Genomic DNA, 17,526 nt, shown 5'->3' on the forward strand with positions numbered 1-17,526 from the left:
CAACAATTGGATGGAAAGATATATTTTCTGTTGAGAACACATACACATAGAGAACACATCCAGATCCATTGCACATGATAGTGATCTATGTATCACTTAAACTGTGCACATTTCTTGAGAGTACTTAATCATTTTCACAACAATCATTTAGCGTGGCAGTCCAACTGAGCCTTAAGCAAGAGCCCTGCTGTTGGTGTTGGACTCCAGCTCCCAATTGTCCCAGCCCTGCTGTTGGTGTTGGACTCCAGCTCCCAATTGTCCCAGCCAACATGGCCAGCGGTCAAGGATGATGAGAGTTTTAGTCCAGCAACATCTGAAGGAGCCACGGGTTCTCTACTCCTTGCGTACAAGGGTTAGTGACCTGGCTTAACAAGTCTCCTTTCCCCAGCTAATGATATGGCTGTCATTCCACCAGTGCCAATTCTTAATTCCAATTGTCTGCCTTCATGTTGTTGTTTTTTAATTGTTCTTAAGCAGGTTGAAAATAAGAACTTTCTGAAACAATTAGAGTTTAATCATTTTTAAAAGGCACTTGAAACATTTTGACTTGTGCCATAATAGCTGCAGAAGTATTTATTAGCCATGAAGCCTATTTTTTGTCCATTTAATCCAATGTAAATTTCACTGAGTTTAAATGGGCTTACGCTTAAGTAAGTGTTCAAAGGATTGGCATTTAAGCATAATATATCATTGTAAGCGTTAGGTATTTATGCATAAAATTATATCTCTCAGTCTGGCTCCACATTTAGTTTTTAGTTTTTTAAATCAAGCCCATGTCCAAATTTGGCTCTTACCAGTTCACTGAGAATTCTTGATGTGCAAGGAAACTCTAATCTGATATAACATGTTGCTACTTCAGCTTTCTAACCCCACTTGATGTTGGGTAATTGTAAAAGTGGAAACATGAAGTATGATTACAATCTGCCAGTCACAATATGATTATGGTGTGGTACCCGAAAGGATACACAGTTGATATAATCACTAATACTTTTCACACAATAGCATCAGAGCTAGAGGTTTGTAATGTTTTTAGGAACTAGAAATGGTCGAAACTTTCCCATTTGTTCTACTCAAGAAACTAGGTCATGCATTCTCATGCTTTGAAATTCAAAATGCTGCTGCTGGTTTTTAAAACAGTTGGTCATTTTAAAAAGAAATTCAGTGTACAAGGGAGTGTTGTCGTCGTCATCATAACATCCCAGGGTGAATTACAACCATTTAATAAGGCGATGTTAAAAATAGATTAATGTAATGCTAGAATAATTGACTGCGGTCAAGTACAGTAGTACTAAAGATCGTGTATTTTCAGGGGCTTCTTACCACTGGTCTCTATGGTTCATTAGATCATTCTACTTGTCTGCCAATAGATGAGATATGTAGTTTAAGCCTACCTGAAGACAACTTGCCAGCCCTTTAAGGTGAAGCACTCATTTCTCAGAGGTTGAGCACATGCCCTTCGTGGATAAGATTCCATGTCCAAATCCCAGCATCTGTGCCATTGCAGAAACAGCACTGGCAGAGACCTTCACCCGAGACCCTTGAGAGTCACCAACAAACAGCAGATAGTGCTAGACGTGTGGTGTTATTTAGTATAAGGGAGCTTTTTGTGTTCATAGCATTTTAAATATCCACACAGGTTTCAGTTTACAAGCCACTCACTGCAGGATAGGCCAAACATTTTCAGGGAGACTGCAGAGAGGGATAAATGATTTGAAAATGGCAATCAAATTGTATAGGCAAAATGCATGCAAAATAGCTTCAAAGGATATACCAGTTATTTTTTAAAATAATAATAATCTTGTTTTTCATTTTAGGCTCTGCCATATGTTGCTCTTTTGATAGCAATGTTGTTTTTCATCTATGCGGTTATTGGAATGCAGGTAATTAAAAACCATATTTCTTCTGCATTAAAGAGGCTGTCACTGATCAGTTTATAATGTATAGCAACTGCCTACCTCAACATTCCATTTATAGCTTAACTGTGTATGTGCATTCTCTAAAACAAAGGTGAGGAGCCTTGACCCATGGGCTTAATTTTGTCTGACATGGGCCCCTCATTTGGTCTTGTGAGGCCATTTTCACTACCCCATCAGCACCTACCTCATGTGATGTCAGGTGTGGGGCAGATAGAAATGCCTGGCTCAAGTGTGACCGGGTTTCCTATGGGGAACTTGAACTGGTCCCTGCAGAAAGCATGGTAGAATTCACCACCAGTCAGATGTTGGGTGGTAAGGCTGAATCCTGCTGGATCAGCTGAACGCAATTGCAAAGTCTGTTGCTGCAGAAAGCAGTTTTTGCACTGTGGTTCCCAAGTGAGCTCACCAACCAGCTGTTTGTCAGGCACTGTGGAAAGTGCTGTGGAGGGGCCTTTGACAGGCATAATAATGACATCTAGGAGTTGACAGGTGGGTTGTCCCACCTACCTGCCATAGTGTTAGGGTCAGAGAGTGATCTGGCTTGTTTGGTTCCCCAAACCCCAGAGTAGATTTTCAAGGGAGGCACATGCAGGGAAGGAGCTGAGAGGGAAGTCCTGCCTATAAAAATGAACTCTCTAACATTTATGGAAGGAAAGTTCAGATCCAAGTCATACAGTAGTAGTTTTTTTGCAATTTACTGCCATGGCCATTAACACTAACTTAAAAGGGGCTTAGACAAACCCATGGAGGATAGTCTTGCCAATAGCTCTCAGCCATGTTGACTAAGGGTTGCCTCTGTTTTCAGTATGCCACCCAATCCCAGTTGCTGAGATCAAACAGTGTGGGGAGGGCTTTTACTTTCAGGATCTGCAGGCTTCCTGGAAGCATATTGCTGACCATTGCTAGAAGCAATATGTTAGACTAAATCAGCCTTCCTTTACCTGCTGCCTTCAAGGTTTGGCTGGGTACCAGCTCCCATCAACCCCAGCCATCACAGCCAATCGTCAAGGATGATGGGAGCTGTAGTCCAAAATAATATGAAAGCTGTCAGGGTGGGGAAGATTGGGCTAGGTTTAACCCCCACCCCACAGGATGTTTCTTACATTCTTATCACCAGACTTGTTGGAGGATAAAACAAAATCATATTGGATGGACATTTGTCCTTTTCTTTCTTCTTTTTTTTAGGTGTTTGGTAAAGTTGCTCTGAAGGACGGAAGTCAAATTAACCGGAACAACAACTTTCAGACTTTTCCCCAAGCGGTGCTGCTTCTCTTTCGGTAGGTGTTATCTGTTGTTTTGTTACAATTGACATTTGAGTTATAAAACTGGTAGACTGCAGGGGTTCTAAAATTCTGTCTTAAAGTTTCAGCTAGGTATAATGTCTATTTCACAATAGTTTGAGGACATTTGAGCATATTACACATAGGCATCAATTTCATGTGAAAAGCTATTTGGAGATCTAGAGGGCTTACATTAACTTAACATGTTTAAGATTCATATACTGATGGTCACTGTATCCACAATGTGAAAGGAGGGTGGCCTATCGTTAGTATTGTTTGCATAGTTTTTTGTTATTATTTTTTCTCTTTAATCTTGTTTCATTTTTCAAAATTCCTTTTTAATGTAGTTAATGCTCACATTCCAGTGTGATAAATATGAAAAAAGGCCAGTAAGTGAACCTTGATCCAAGATTAAGTGGATCTGTTTGGTCTTCTCTTCTGCTGGTGTCCCTTGAGAGCCACTCAGTGGTACAGAGCGAAGAAGAAAGGGACTGAGGTCCCAGGATGGCTCTATTTCACCCCCTCTCCAGGATACCTGTTGGTTCTTCCTGTTCTAACCTTGGCCCAAAAAGTTTCCAGATCTGGAGTGGATCTTTGCCTTGACAATAATAACCAGACTCCAGCCTTGCCTTGGTGCTGCTTTCTCTTTGCCTGTCAGGCTGTCTGTTCTTGCCTACCCTTCTTCCTTTCTACTGTGTTAATTCTGCTATCCTCCTGCCTGCTCGTAACACAACATACCTAGACAGTGAAATGTAAAAAAAGCCCTGAGTATATGAGCTTGCTTTAAATTATCACAGTGTACTAACTAGCAAGGAAGCAGGATGTTGTAGGCACTCTTTTTAAAGCCTGCATCCTTGCAACAAGAAGAACGGGAATGCTGGCACCTTTTAAATACTGTCACATAAAACACTATTACTATGACGGAAGTTCCAAAACATCATATATTCCAGGTTAAACATTAATCCATAGTTACAGAAGGGAGAATGTCAGAAGGTGCTGCTCTTTCAGTCACAATAGTACGATGACAGGCAACATGCACTTGCTGGAATCTTCCATTCCATGCATCCCTGTGTGTGAGAGGAACCCTACTCAGTGGTTTCATGTAGATCAGGCATCCCCAAACTGCGGCCCTCCAGATGTTTTGGCCTACAACTCCCATGATCCCTAGCTAACAAGACCAGTGATCGGGGAAGATGGGAATTGTAGTCCAAAACATCTGGAGGGCCGAAGTTTGGGGATGCCTGATGTAGATGTTAAACAGCATGGAGGATAAACTCAAGCACCAAGGAACCCCACATTGAAGGCTCCACAGGGCCGAACAGTACTCCCCAAGCATCACCCTCAGAATGACTGCTGTGGGGGTGGGCCTGACCATAGCTGCCAAGTTAACCCTTTTTTAAAGGGAAATTCCCTTATGCTGAATAGGCTTCCTCGTGAGAAAAGGGAAAACCTGGCAGCTATGGGCCTGACACTGAAGGGGATGTCAGTAAAGAGGGTTTCCTCTTTGAGCTTTGATAGTCTGTGGCCTTTTAGAAGTGGGTGGGATGTTTTTAATGTATTTTATTCCTCTCGCCCCTGTTTAAATGTGGGTTTGTTGTTTGTTTGGTTTGTTGTTTGGTTTTAAGTGTCTTTGGGTTGCCTTGGGCAAAATAAAGTGATGTAACAAATTTAATAAAAACGATGGCAACAACAAAAAAGTGGTAGGCAACCTGAATTCTGTCAAACACCACATTCTCTGAGGGGTAATTTATGGGCAGAACCAAAGCTGATGATGGATGGAGTCAGAGACAAAAGTGCACTGGATTAACTGATCGGGAAGGACTATGCTTATTCCAGTTTTCCCCATTTTAATTCCCAATCTTTTGCAGCTCTATTCAGATGCAAGCCTCATCTTAAATGATGGGATTGCTTCACATAATTGTAGGGTTGGAAGCGGGATCCCAAGAACTATCTAGTCCAACCCCCTTCAATGCAGGAATCACAGCAAAAGAAAGCCTGACAGATGGCCGTCCAAACTCTGTTTAAAAACCTCCCTGTGAATTAAAGTCCACCACCTACCAAGGAAGCTTGTTCCACTGTTGAGTAGCTCTTACCTTCAGAAAGTTTTCCCTAATGTTGAATCTCCTCTTGTAATTTGAAATCACTGGTTCCATTGATTACGCTCAAATAAACATACAAAACTACTACTACTACTACTAATAATAATAATAATAATAATAATGCATATGGGTTTTTGGTACTGTAATACCAATATAGCAACTGGCCTAGAAAGCTAGTGAAAGTAAATTCTTTCTAACATTAGTGAAAGATATATATGCATACATACATACTTGCATACATGGCAGGAGCTTACCAATTTGTTCTCAGATAGTGTCTTTAAAAGCATTTTTTGTTTTTTTAATCAAATAAAATATTGCCCTTCCAGTTGTACTGAAACTACATAGAAAGTGGGGACATTTTTAACAGCTAGGAAAATAAGAAGTGTATTCAGAGGGAGGGAGGGCCTGTTGCCTTTGTCCTCAGTCTTGTTCTAGCCCTGTGCTAAGACAACCCGTGACATGGATGCGCCGTATGCATCAATCCAAGGAGATGAAAGGTTGCTGAGATAGGCTGCTGGGACTGCATGCGCAACCTCTAGTGCTCTTATACATACATGAACCCTCTATACTGTGTCCTGTGACACTTCTGGAGCCCTCGTTAACAAATAAAAACAACAACAGTGTCATTCTAATTGAAAGAATACCATTTGATTCATTTTGTCATGCTTTATTCCAAATTCAAGGTGTGCAACAGGAGAGGCTTGGCAGGAGATCATGTTGGCCTGCATGCCAGGAAAGCGATGTGATCCAGAGTCTGATTTTAACCCGGGAGAAGAATTCACATGTGGAAGCAACTTTGCCATTATTTATTTCATCAGTTTCTATATGTTGTGCGCTTTTTTGGTGAGTCCAGAAGCTGGGAACATCCTTAAGCACTATGATTGGACAGCAAAGAATATGACCCTAGACCCCTGGAACAGCACGTGGTGGTGGTGGTGGTGGGGAGAGGAGATTGCTCCACCTGGCAAGCCACAATGTTTGCCTGATGGAATGATCTCCTTAGCATGACATTGAATTCCTGACTATAATTTGATGTTTGTGTGCATATATTTAAAATTTTCATTCACACACATTGAATCCCTATCTGTAATTTGATATATGTATTTAAAATTTGCACACACATTTCTGTGCGCACACATTCCGGGATAATATTAATAATTTGCATTTTTCATATGAATATAAATGTAATTAAATAATTCCTTCAATTCTTTTTAAGATTATCAACCTCTTTGTGGCTGTCATCATGGACAACTTTGATTATCTGACACGCGATTGGTCTATTCTTGGTCCTCATCATCTAGATGAATTTAAAAGAATATGGTCAGAATATGATCCTGAAGCAAAGTAAGTTAGACACCATTGTGCTGTAGTGTGTGCCTACCTAAGGAGCCAAAGAACCAAAAACAAGAGGGTAACTTAAAGGCAGGTGAAACTATTTTATTAATACTATACCTCTTTCATAGGGGGAGGATAAAACACCTTGATGTTGTTACCTTGTTGCGACGCATACAGCCTCCACTTGGCTTTGGTAAATTATGCCCCCACAGAGTTGCATGCAAGGTAGGCTTTTCTGTGTTTCAGAGCATTTGCTCTTTATTGTGTCAGTACTTCTGTCTAATATCATTTGCTAGTGCAGAGATGGCTGTAAATTCAAGACGCCTGGTTCATTGAATTATAGCTACAGGCTCCTTTCAATCTAATGAAAGCCAGAACTTCCTGTTCTTGCCTTGACTCACTGATTTAGAACAAAATGTGGATGTGAGTGGTAGCAGAAGAGAATTTTGGAGAGTATAGGTGCAGCAAAGCTACCGTATATTGTCATTCCTTGCTCGCCAGCTTTGACAAGGAAGTAAACAATCCCCATCTGCACCTGTCTAGCCGAAGCTATGCTATGCATGTAGAACCTTCCAACATATTTTCATGAATAATGGCTCCTGCTGCTGCTGCTTGGAGGAATGCAGCATGCTGCATACATTTGTTTATGATGCCATTAAGTTTCTGTATAATATTTGTCTTGTTGTTCAGACATAATGGTTTAGACATAATGCCACACAGTGGTTTGGTGCTACAACAAGCTGTCATGCTTCAGCAGCTAAAAACAAAACAAATGCTGTACTGAGTCAGTTCAGATGTCATTGCAGTAGAATTCTACCACCAGCCAGGACAATACAAATGTCCTTCAACTGCCCACAAGGAGGACATGATGAAGAGAACTAGCACCCTTTGGTTTAACCCAGAATCTGTTAAATAAGATGGTTTTGGAACAAGCAATGTAAATAGCACCTGCATTATTAGATGGGGCTACTTGGAACAAGACTTACAATGAAAGCATGGGCATTTCAGATCGAAGGATCCAGAGTCATCCTTGTGATGGCTCCCTTTTATCTTGACTCCAGACCCAAATACTTGTATTTTGGGCAATTTGGTAGTAGATAAGTATGTGGGCCAAATGTATCCTGCCAAAATTTATTAGAGTACATTTAGAGCTCATTGATTTTGCTGAAAGAGTTGAAAAGGAATCACCAAAGTTTAAAGCAATGGGACTTGGTTAATGTTGGCTGTATTGTGCCAGATATTCCCCAGATATTCATGCCAAGTATTAATTAAATGTGTAAAAACCATGGGATACCAGCTATTTTAACATTCTAGTTTTTGTGTTACACATATACCACATAATGTCTACAATAGATTTTGAGGATCAGGCAGAATTTTTTTCTAGTGACACATCCGTAGGATAAGCATCTGGTAGATTTTGCTAAGTTAGGGACAGTGTCATGCAGACTTATTGTGCCTCCTATGCATTTTATCTGCTTTTCATATATGTATGTGTATATATATATATATGAACACACATATATATGAATGGACACATGTATTTGGTATATATATATTTTTTCAGTGTCTTGCACTGAAATTCCTTTGTATTTGTTTATTTCTGAACATCTGCAGAGGTTGGTAGCCATGAACATGCCCCTAAACAGCGATGGAACGGTTATGTTCAATGCTACTTTATTTGCTTTAGTAAGAACCGCCCTGAAGATTAAAACAGAAGGTAAGAGAATAAGATACATATTCCCAAGTGCTATTTTTTTATTTTACTTCTTACATTACTGCTTTGTACTGAGAATCTCATATACCTGGTGACCACCCCGTTAAGATTTCCCAAACATGAAAAGTTGTACAAACAGTTCTTCTATAATAATAATAATAATAATAATTTATTATTTATACCACACCCATCTGGCTGGGTTTCCCCAGGTGTTCCCAGGTGAGTTACTTGCCATCTATCCCAAGCTGGGGGGGCAGTATTTTCCTTTGCTGTCAAAAGCATTATAAGGAAAACCTGCCTTGGACTGACAAAATTATCTTACTGCTGCTCCTCAGATGTCTAAGAAGTATTATTAGCCCCTAACTATATAGTACTGCTGACTGCATTTGTGTACCATCCATCTTGTCTGGGTTCTACATTTTTTGTGCAAATGTAAACTTTCTTTACAGAAGTCGGACCTCTGTCTTTCTCGATCTTTAAGCACTGTTAGGTCAGTAATTCTGATGAGAATCATTCCTTCAGCACATTGGCTTTTCCTTCATCACATAGAGAACCACCCTCAGAACTGATCACTTCTTCTGAGGAGTGAAGGAGAAGGATGGGAAGTTCCAGTGCACTCACGGAATGTCACATGAACAAATAATAAAGACACTGTCTTCACTCTGAATATACTTCCTGATGTGACCAGTAAAAGTTTGTGATGTGATGACATCACAAAGAAAGTTATACAAAGTCACTTCAAATGTTTTCTCCCCAGTGAATGCTTTTCATAGGAAGTTTTTGGGAGTCCTTGTCTCCATTTTAGCAGAGCTTGATCACAGCAATATAAAATGGAATTACTTTTTGAATTACTGTTCCTAAAATTAAATTTAACATTTCCAATTTTGGCCTGCCTGCCTTCTCTCCGTTCTTCCCCTCTCTTTTCAGGAAACTTAGAGCAAGCAAATGAAGAACTCAGGGCAGTTATAAAGAAAATCTGGAAGAAAACTAGCATGAAGCTTCTCGACCAAGTTGTTCCCCCCGCTGGTGGTTAGTGAGATGATCTCATAAATTTCTACATTTTCAATGCTTACATATTGATACAGTTTTGAAAAAAAATACCATGGCACTAAAATCAGAATAGTAGTGTTAATTAAATGATAAATTAAATTATAATATGCAAAAGCATTTATTAAATATTTTAGATGCTTATTTGCTAATTAATGTTGGAAAAATGTATCTCTATTAAATAGAAATATAAACATTTATTTTAGGAAGATAAGATTTGACAAGATTCTATATATTGTGATTGTAAGTAATTTATTTATGTGTAAACATTTCAGTTTACAGGTTCCAATATAATGTACTGCTAAATTAATAGAGCCTATGTTCTACTCTTCTTCTTTTTTTTTGGACATCCTTTTTGATTATGCTATCTGCAGGTAATGAAGTTAATCCAAATTTGTACTAGGTCAGTGGACAATAGTGTGCCATTTTTTAATAATGTAGAGAGGGAGAGAGAACACTTTTTACAGTAAAAAGTGAATATAGACTGAATATAGCCCATTTCCCTCTTCCAAAAAACCCTAAAACAGTTAAATATAACCAAGTTAATCAGGATGTAGAGGGTACAGAATTAGTCTTATGATTTTAATATATAAGCTAGAACTAACTAGGTAAGCTATTATTGTCATAAAACAGCATAGCCAAGATTTTATAATATGCAATTCTATATATGAAACATATACACCAAGATATATTTCTCTTCAGTATAAAATAATGATGAACTTTTGATTGTAAGTGATGTTTGACTTGCTTTTCATGTTTTAGAAGTGCAGAATCTGTTGCATAATGCAATCCATATCAGTCCTATCCCAGACATCCAAGAGACCGATCCATTTCAGTTCATTATGTGGCTTCTTTTATAGCTTACTGTACTTTTATAGTGCTAACCCAGCTTTCAATATGGTTTTGGCTCAGGTATGGAAGTGACCCTAAGATCACTTCGAGTGGTAGAAGCTGATCTCTCTCTGAAGGTGACATTCTCAGTCTCTAGGAGAAAGAGAGCAATACTGGCTATCCAACTCTTCAGCATGGTGCAAGAAGGAGTATTGGCTTTGTTGCTGGAAGAGCCACTTGCAACTGGCAGCTCAGACTGCAGATGGGATGGTGCCAAATCATATCTAGGGAAATCTAGCTGTCAAGCAATAACCGATACTGCACATTTAAAACTACTCTGCTCTTTTCTAACCTTACACCTGAGTGCTTGCATGGCCTAGATTAATTGCTTTGTTATTGTTGTAACTATGTGCTTGAGCTTTTTCTGCAGCCTCTATTCCTTTCAACTATCAGTCTTTTCAGAATATTCTGAAGCAATTCTGTTTTAGGGTGGTGGCATGGAATTAGTGTTGCCTCTGGTCAACTTGATTCCCCTTCTTTTTATTGAAATACAGACGCATGCTTCAGAATAGCGAGCCATGCCTTCCTAAATTAAGCACATGTTGAGCATTTGTTGAGTGTGCATCTAGAGAATAAACCATAATACATTTTCCTCTACAAAGTGCAATTAAAGGTTCAGCTCCATTTCATTGCTGCTTTCAAAGTGAATACAGTATTGATTTTTCCATTTGTCTAGAAAACTTGTCTAGAGAAAAAGAATAGATAATGCCACTAAAATGCAGAAAACAGAACACTGCCAAACAGTGTAGGAAGTCTTTCACAACTTTAGGCAAATTGCAGTGAAATAGGAATAGACTATTCCTGCCAGGAAGTTGACTTACAGGAAAACGTACATGGAAATGTAATATTTCATTAAAAACACAAGATATGAAACACAAGATATGAAAGCTGCAAAGTAAACAACAATGTGAAGAAGACTTTAAGAATTTTGGTTAGTAGGTGAAGTATAAATACTCCTAAATAAATAAATAAAATTTATTTAATTTTTTAATGTACTGCAAAGGCTCCAGAATTATAATGAAATGCCTTATATAAACCACAGGTTTTCCACAATGATAGGTCAGATTCCTGCATTCACTTAAGTATTATCTCTCAAACAGAATGTTATAGCTAAGGAAACGCCAAATCCCTGTTGTTGTTGTTTTGTAGACTTAATAAAGCAGACTTAATAAAGGAATAATGAATCTAGCAAGATTAATCATTACTGACCGTAAACCCATTTCCTTAATTTACTCATAACTGCCAAGAGATTTAAAATATCAAATTACTTGCAAATCCTCAGGTTCAGTTTAACACTGATTAATTAACACTGTTGATATATGATGGAAACAGGAAGAAAAGGCACTTAAGTACAGATTCCTTTCTTTTACACCAAGGTTTTTATCTAAATTCCCCATTCTTTAACCTTCAGAGGCCACTGAAGCCCATCTGCCACCCTCCTGTCTTCTCCCCAAACTTGTTTTGCTGAAATTCGTTCCCTTGGGTTTTTCATTTACATTGATTTCCACTCTGTTTAAACTAAAGTATGATCACTTCTGCCCCACGGCTTTCCTTCGCATATCTACTTCTGTTTGTCTTTCTCAAAAGTCTGGACAGATTTTGTACCCATGTATATATATTGTGGGTATGTCCCTTTTGCACCTAGCTTTTTAACTACGGTACATCCAGGAACTTGCAAACAAAGAAAGCTGCTTTGCAGATGTGAATTGTGTGTATGCCCACATTTACACATGCATATATGGTGCAACCCCCACCTCAACTTACAGTACAGATAACTCACATCTTACACTTATTTAACTTACGAGATTGCAGCTTTGGCTAACAAAAATGCTTCTTGGTCTTCCCTCACAGCTTTTAAGACTAGATCCTGAGTACTGAAGCCCCCTAAACTTGCATTGTAATCAGTGGAGGTTTATAGACCATGTATCCTTTAATAAGGCATTTGTTACATGGTGAGAGCAGGCTCAATGATGCTATTTAAGAGTCGGAATGGAACAGACAGGGCTCCCAACCAAGCTACTTCAAATCTTTTTGTTTCTTGTTTTCTTTCATAAGATATCCTTTAACATCCTCTAACATAACAGACCATGCCAAATCCTATTATGCCATACCTGTTCTGGTATATGGCCAATTTCAGGGTTTATTGTTTAAAGCTATCTATAATTGAATAATTTGGAATTGCAGATAATGTAAATGGATTAGTTTTGACACAGAGACCTCTTTTAAGTATAAAATCCATAGTTCATTGACATAGGTAATTGAAACTGATATTTTAAAAACATATATTCTGGTGAAGTGCTGTGCGATTGTCTACATCCTTATCTGCCATTAATTCTCATTCAATTCAGTTGGGCATACTTCTGAGTAGATATATATAGGATTGCACACCCTCCCTCCTTAAACCATTACAAAACACAAGGAAAAGAAACACAGTATTCTGTTTTGTAACTGTTCTAATAAAAGGAAACTACTTAAAGATACTTCACTAAATTGCCAATAATAGCAAATATAGTCCAATAATTAACAATGTCCGCTTATCATGCTTTGTCTTTTTTAAATAACCTAGCAGTTTGAATACTGTCAGATAAATGTAAAAGCTAATGCATGCTGGAAAGCATCTGTAATAACACTTAGTCTTGATATGAACACTTCTCAATTTACCTGCCTTATTAATGATCTAAGGTGGAGTTATGTTCTATGTGTGCTGTTATTTTGGAACCAATTACTGCCAAAAGAGACTATTAAATTCTCTCCTAAAAGACTACCAAACTGGACTCTCAGGTGAAAGTTTACCAATTTTAGTCTCCAGGGTTTGCCCCCAAACTCTGGTTTCTAATGCCTTATATATTTCTTAATATGAATATTGCCTGCTGGGTGTTCAGGGAGTGAGATAATTTATATGCCACTTTAATAGGTCAGACAGAAACAATAATAATTTGATATATTTGAATTCACTATGGTGATAATTTACTTGAAAGGCAGCAAATATGAAAAGGCCTTCCTCCTATTATAGTTTTTATAACACTCTGGTTCAAACTTATCAAAGTTTGCATTTTCAGAGTCATGTAGACATTTGCATTTTAAAAGATAATCTTACCTCTTTGAACTTTAATAAATTAGCATCTTTTCCTTTCTTAGGAAATAGCTCACCTATCAACTGCTTCTACTGTCTAGTCTCGTTTGCCTGCTAAAACTGCTTCATGCTAGATTTAGTCTGCCTTATCAGCAACAACAACAATAATAAAAACACCCTTGTGCCAATGGCACTGTCACAATTTTTCCTGATTTGGATAAGAGTATATATTGGCTATTAATGAAATGTGCTGACTTGGGAGAGATCTGTCTGGTCTGTTCATTTAGATGATGAGGTAACCGTGGGGAAGTTCTATGCCACCTTCCTGATACAGGACTACTTTAGGAAATTCAAGAAACGGAAAGAACAAGGACTGGTGGGGAAACATCCTGCAAAGAACACCACAATTGCACTACAGGTGATTTTTGTTTTCTACACTTTAACTAACCATGTTGCAAGTTTGTTGATAACAACAGGTAAAATGACTGTGGGTGCCACAAGGACTGTATTTTATTGAGACATTTTGGGGTCTTCCGCCATTAAAAGGAGTAAACCATATTGTTCTGTATATTACAAGGTAAGTGTACAAAGCCCTTTTTTTTGTAAAAGAAGCAGCAACTGGTAGCAGAAGCTTTATAATGTTTGCAAGTAGGAATTGTAAAGCGGGGGTTTGTGTTAAGCTGCCATTGAAAATGCAAACTTTGGGTTGACTATTTTATTTCATGCTACTCTACACAAGCCCTCTCTTTCTCTGAATATCTTAAGATCTGAAAAGCAGAGAATCAGAGGCACACACTGTAAGTAGAGTGAAAGTGGTTTGAACATACTGTACATTATCTCCCCCTGAAAACAAATGTCTCAAAATACAGTGAATCTCTATTCAAAGCATTTGTAGTACGTGTTAGAATGCTTCATCTGGACAGCAATAACAGACTGAAAAAGCAAAGAGGGGGAGACATCCTATTCTTATTAGCACCACCATGCAATATGTTTAGGAATGAATAAATACAGTTTCCCAGGAACACTGGTGTGGGTGGGTATAAAAAGAAGCATTTTCATATCACTACAAGCAGGTAGGTGGCATATGAATATTAAGTGCTTATTAGAATTCCATTTCTGTTCAGCAGAGGATGGGGAAGTGAAAAGGGTTCTACTTGGAGCCTTTATTTTCAGAGAATAGTTGAGAATAACGTCCATGTTGCATCAACACTGGAGTGCTGTGGGACAAAGTACTCTGTGCTTTTGTTTGTTTTGCAGAGTGCTTCTCTCTCGGAGCTAGTGAGAACCTTTTCAAGCCATTTTGCTTTTTAACCCACAGTCTCAAAAGATCAGACTTCCCCCCTAACAGTTTAAGTACTTTTAGACATAATACATACATGCCACTCAGCTATGTAAGTGACGAGCACACACACACACACACAGGCTTCTCTGCATTAAGTTTGAGGTAGAAACTAGCAAAATACCATATTATGAAGGTTTTCTCCAAGCCAGAAGAGCTAGAAAGATGCAGTATACTGGGACGTATACATAGACCTGCCTCTGATTAATTTCTGTACCTTTGAATGTTTTGAATACCACAGGGACCCTAAACATAAATTGGCCTTTTCAGTCTGCTCTATGCCTCAAACCATTCACATGTTAGACTAGAGCAGGGGTCCCCAGACTACGGCCCGTGGGCCAGATGCGGCCCAATTGGCCTCCCAATCCGGCTCGCGACGACCCCCGCTGCCGTCGCCTGCTCTTATGGCGCGCAGCACGGTGGCGGGCTTCCAGCTCGGAAAAAAGCGATGAAAATCGTTTGTGCGCATGCGTATGGGCCTCTCCCGACCCACAAGAGGTCATTTCCGGTGCACTTCTGGGTCGGGGGAGGCCCATACGCATGCACACAAACGATTTTCGGCGATTTTTTCCGACCTGGAAGCACGCCACCGTGCCAGTAAGTGTGTGTGCGCGCATGCGCACGGGCGCACACTCCCCCGCCCTCTGGCCCGCTGCACGTGCACTCCCCTGCCCTCCAGCCCGCCGCGCGATCAGCGCGGCGGGCACCGGCCCAAAGCCCGGTAATTCTGGGGACCCCTGGACTAGAGGCATCATCAGCATTAGGGTGATTGCCCAAGGTCACCTCTCCTAAGAGCTGTTGATCCTCAAACTCACATCAGTATCCAACTTACTCGTTCTAACAATGCAAGGATTTCCACTTGCCACAACGGAACTTCCCCTCCCTTTCCTTTCACATCTGTACTAGCAGGGTTTCCCCAGCCCTCCGGAGCAGATTTTGGGAAGGCACAGGGCACATGCAGGGTGAGGAGAGGGTGCGGGGAGCTGCATTACACAGGGAGAAACGCTTGTGCAGATGGAACGAGATAGTTGGATGATACCATCAGTTACAGCATTGTCCATTAAGGTGTTCTGCAGATGAGTGATGTGCTTTGGAAAACCAGTTTCTTTTACTTTCTCTGGCTTTCTCTGCAGCAGCTTCACTGGGTACTCTTTTTTTGGTACTAATGTGGAAAAAAACTTCAAATAATTGTTCCCGGCTATCTTTTACTACCTTGGTCTTATCTCCTCCCATCATATGCTCAGATATCATGTAAAAGCATGCTAGCTTTTACAGAGAAGTTACGTTTTTGTTGCTACAACCTGTTTCCCGAATTCTTTCTATCCTTTCTGTGATGTGCTCACTCCACACCCTCCACTTAGTACAACACAGGAGCAAAATCAGGGTGCGTGCTTCAGAATGCTGGACGTCAGCTGAAGCATTCATGGATATATATTTGTGGATATATATTTGTGTGTGGAGGAGTGGGTTCTTTATTGTGTTTGATTTAGGGAGGTTCGCTATTACAGAGTTTGAGAACTACAGATTTCTTCTCCCACCCCTACCTTGGTCATGCTGTTGGATCTGCAGGACCACATGGATGTTAAAATGTTATTTTGACGTAAATACCTTGAGTAATATTTTTTCATGCAAATGTGAGCTAAATTGAAGATTTCATCATGAATCTTAGGAAGAAGATTGATTGAATGACTGCAGTTTACCATTAACCCCACCCCAAGCTCTGTGGCTGATTGCCAAACTCTTCCAGTTTTAAAACAGCAATAGCTTCAGTTACAGAAAACCTTATCACATGTCATATAGCAAAGTTCATATATAAAGATCTCAAATGTCATACAGAATATTCATATACAAAGTTCATATACAAAGGTCGTTGCTGGCTCTTACTCTGTTTCTAACTACCATGAAGGAGTGTGCATAACCAAACTGGTTGCAACTGCTAAAGGTGCATGGCATCCTGAAACATTTTATGTGTTACGAGTGTTAGTGTTTTTACTTAGTAGCCACGTTGACACGGCATGGTAAGCAGAAACCATGGTTCCCTGCATTAAACAAACCATTATCCATAGCTTAGTGTTAGGACTGTGGCTTGTTTTCCTCCCCCAAAGAACACAATCTGTAGGCAATATTTTATTTTATTCTTTTGATTACTGATCATGAGCTCTGTTAAGCCAGGGATTGTGGTTTCTTTCATCCATGTACTGTACTAGCACACAGTCCAAATAGACTCATTTGTGGTAAACCATAAACGACCAGGATTCTAAAACACAGAGGTACAGGAGGCCCCACACTTCCAATATTCACCGTCCAATTTACAGAGGACAACAGGAAAAATGGAGGGCAGAACTGGCATGCTTGTCCCAATAGTTCCCCTCCTGTCTTTACTTAGCATGGTATCAGAACGCCTGAAGAAGGCCCATTGCTGGATTTGAAAGTTTGTGTTTCATTCTGTACTGTTATTTCTCATGCATACAAACAATAATATTTTTGGAGCTCTTCTAAGTATTCTGTGCCTTTTAATGTTCGTGTGTTTCAGTATTTCATTGATTATAAGAGATGCTTCAGTATGCTGCTACCAGTGGTAAGCTTTATCAGCACTGGATCACCTGATGACTCTAGCAGCAGACAGATCAAGATCAGGGACATGAGTGGTTGAAAGGTCTGCTGTTCTCTATGCTGTGGGAAATCGGGGGGAAATCCCCAGAGCCATAAGGAGACCAAGCCACTGTCAACCGGGGTGTGTGTGTGTGTGCCAAGAAATGCAGGTTGTGGTACTCAGAAGATATTAACAGACCAATAGGAAGACTGGGCCTGAAGTGGAGGTGGATTTTCTCA

At 39.6% G+C, this 17,526-nt stretch overlaps 1 protein-coding gene across 4 annotated transcripts in view; it reads left to right on the top strand.

Moving 5' to 3' along the window:
* The window catches only part of CACNA1D (calcium voltage-gated channel subunit alpha1 D), a 204,337-nt gene that overhangs the window by 160,684 nt on the left and 26,127 nt on the right, over positions 1-17,526 (top strand). For all 4 annotated transcript variants that reach the window (XM_088662244.1, XM_088662245.1, XM_088662243.1 and 1 more), the window contains 8 exons: positions 1,815-1,880; positions 3,102-3,193; positions 5,979-6,138; positions 6,512-6,639; positions 6,759-6,855; positions 8,245-8,347; positions 9,272-9,373; positions 13,643-13,773. In XM_088662244.1, coding sequence (XP_088518370.1) covers positions 1,815-1,880; positions 3,102-3,193; positions 5,979-6,138; positions 6,512-6,639; positions 6,759-6,855; positions 8,245-8,347; positions 9,272-9,373; positions 13,643-13,773 — 879 coding nt within the window. The remainder of the gene's footprint in view (positions 1-1,814; positions 1,881-3,101; positions 3,194-5,978; positions 6,139-6,511; positions 6,640-6,758; positions 6,856-8,244; positions 8,348-9,271; positions 9,374-13,642; positions 13,774-17,526) is intronic.

Source organism: Zootoca vivipara, chromosome 2 (genome assembly GCF_965207765.1).
Source record: "Zootoca vivipara chromosome 2, rZooViv2.hap1.1, whole genome shotgun sequence".
Taxonomy (NCBI): domain Eukaryota; kingdom Metazoa; phylum Chordata; class Lepidosauria; order Squamata; family Lacertidae; genus Zootoca; species Zootoca vivipara.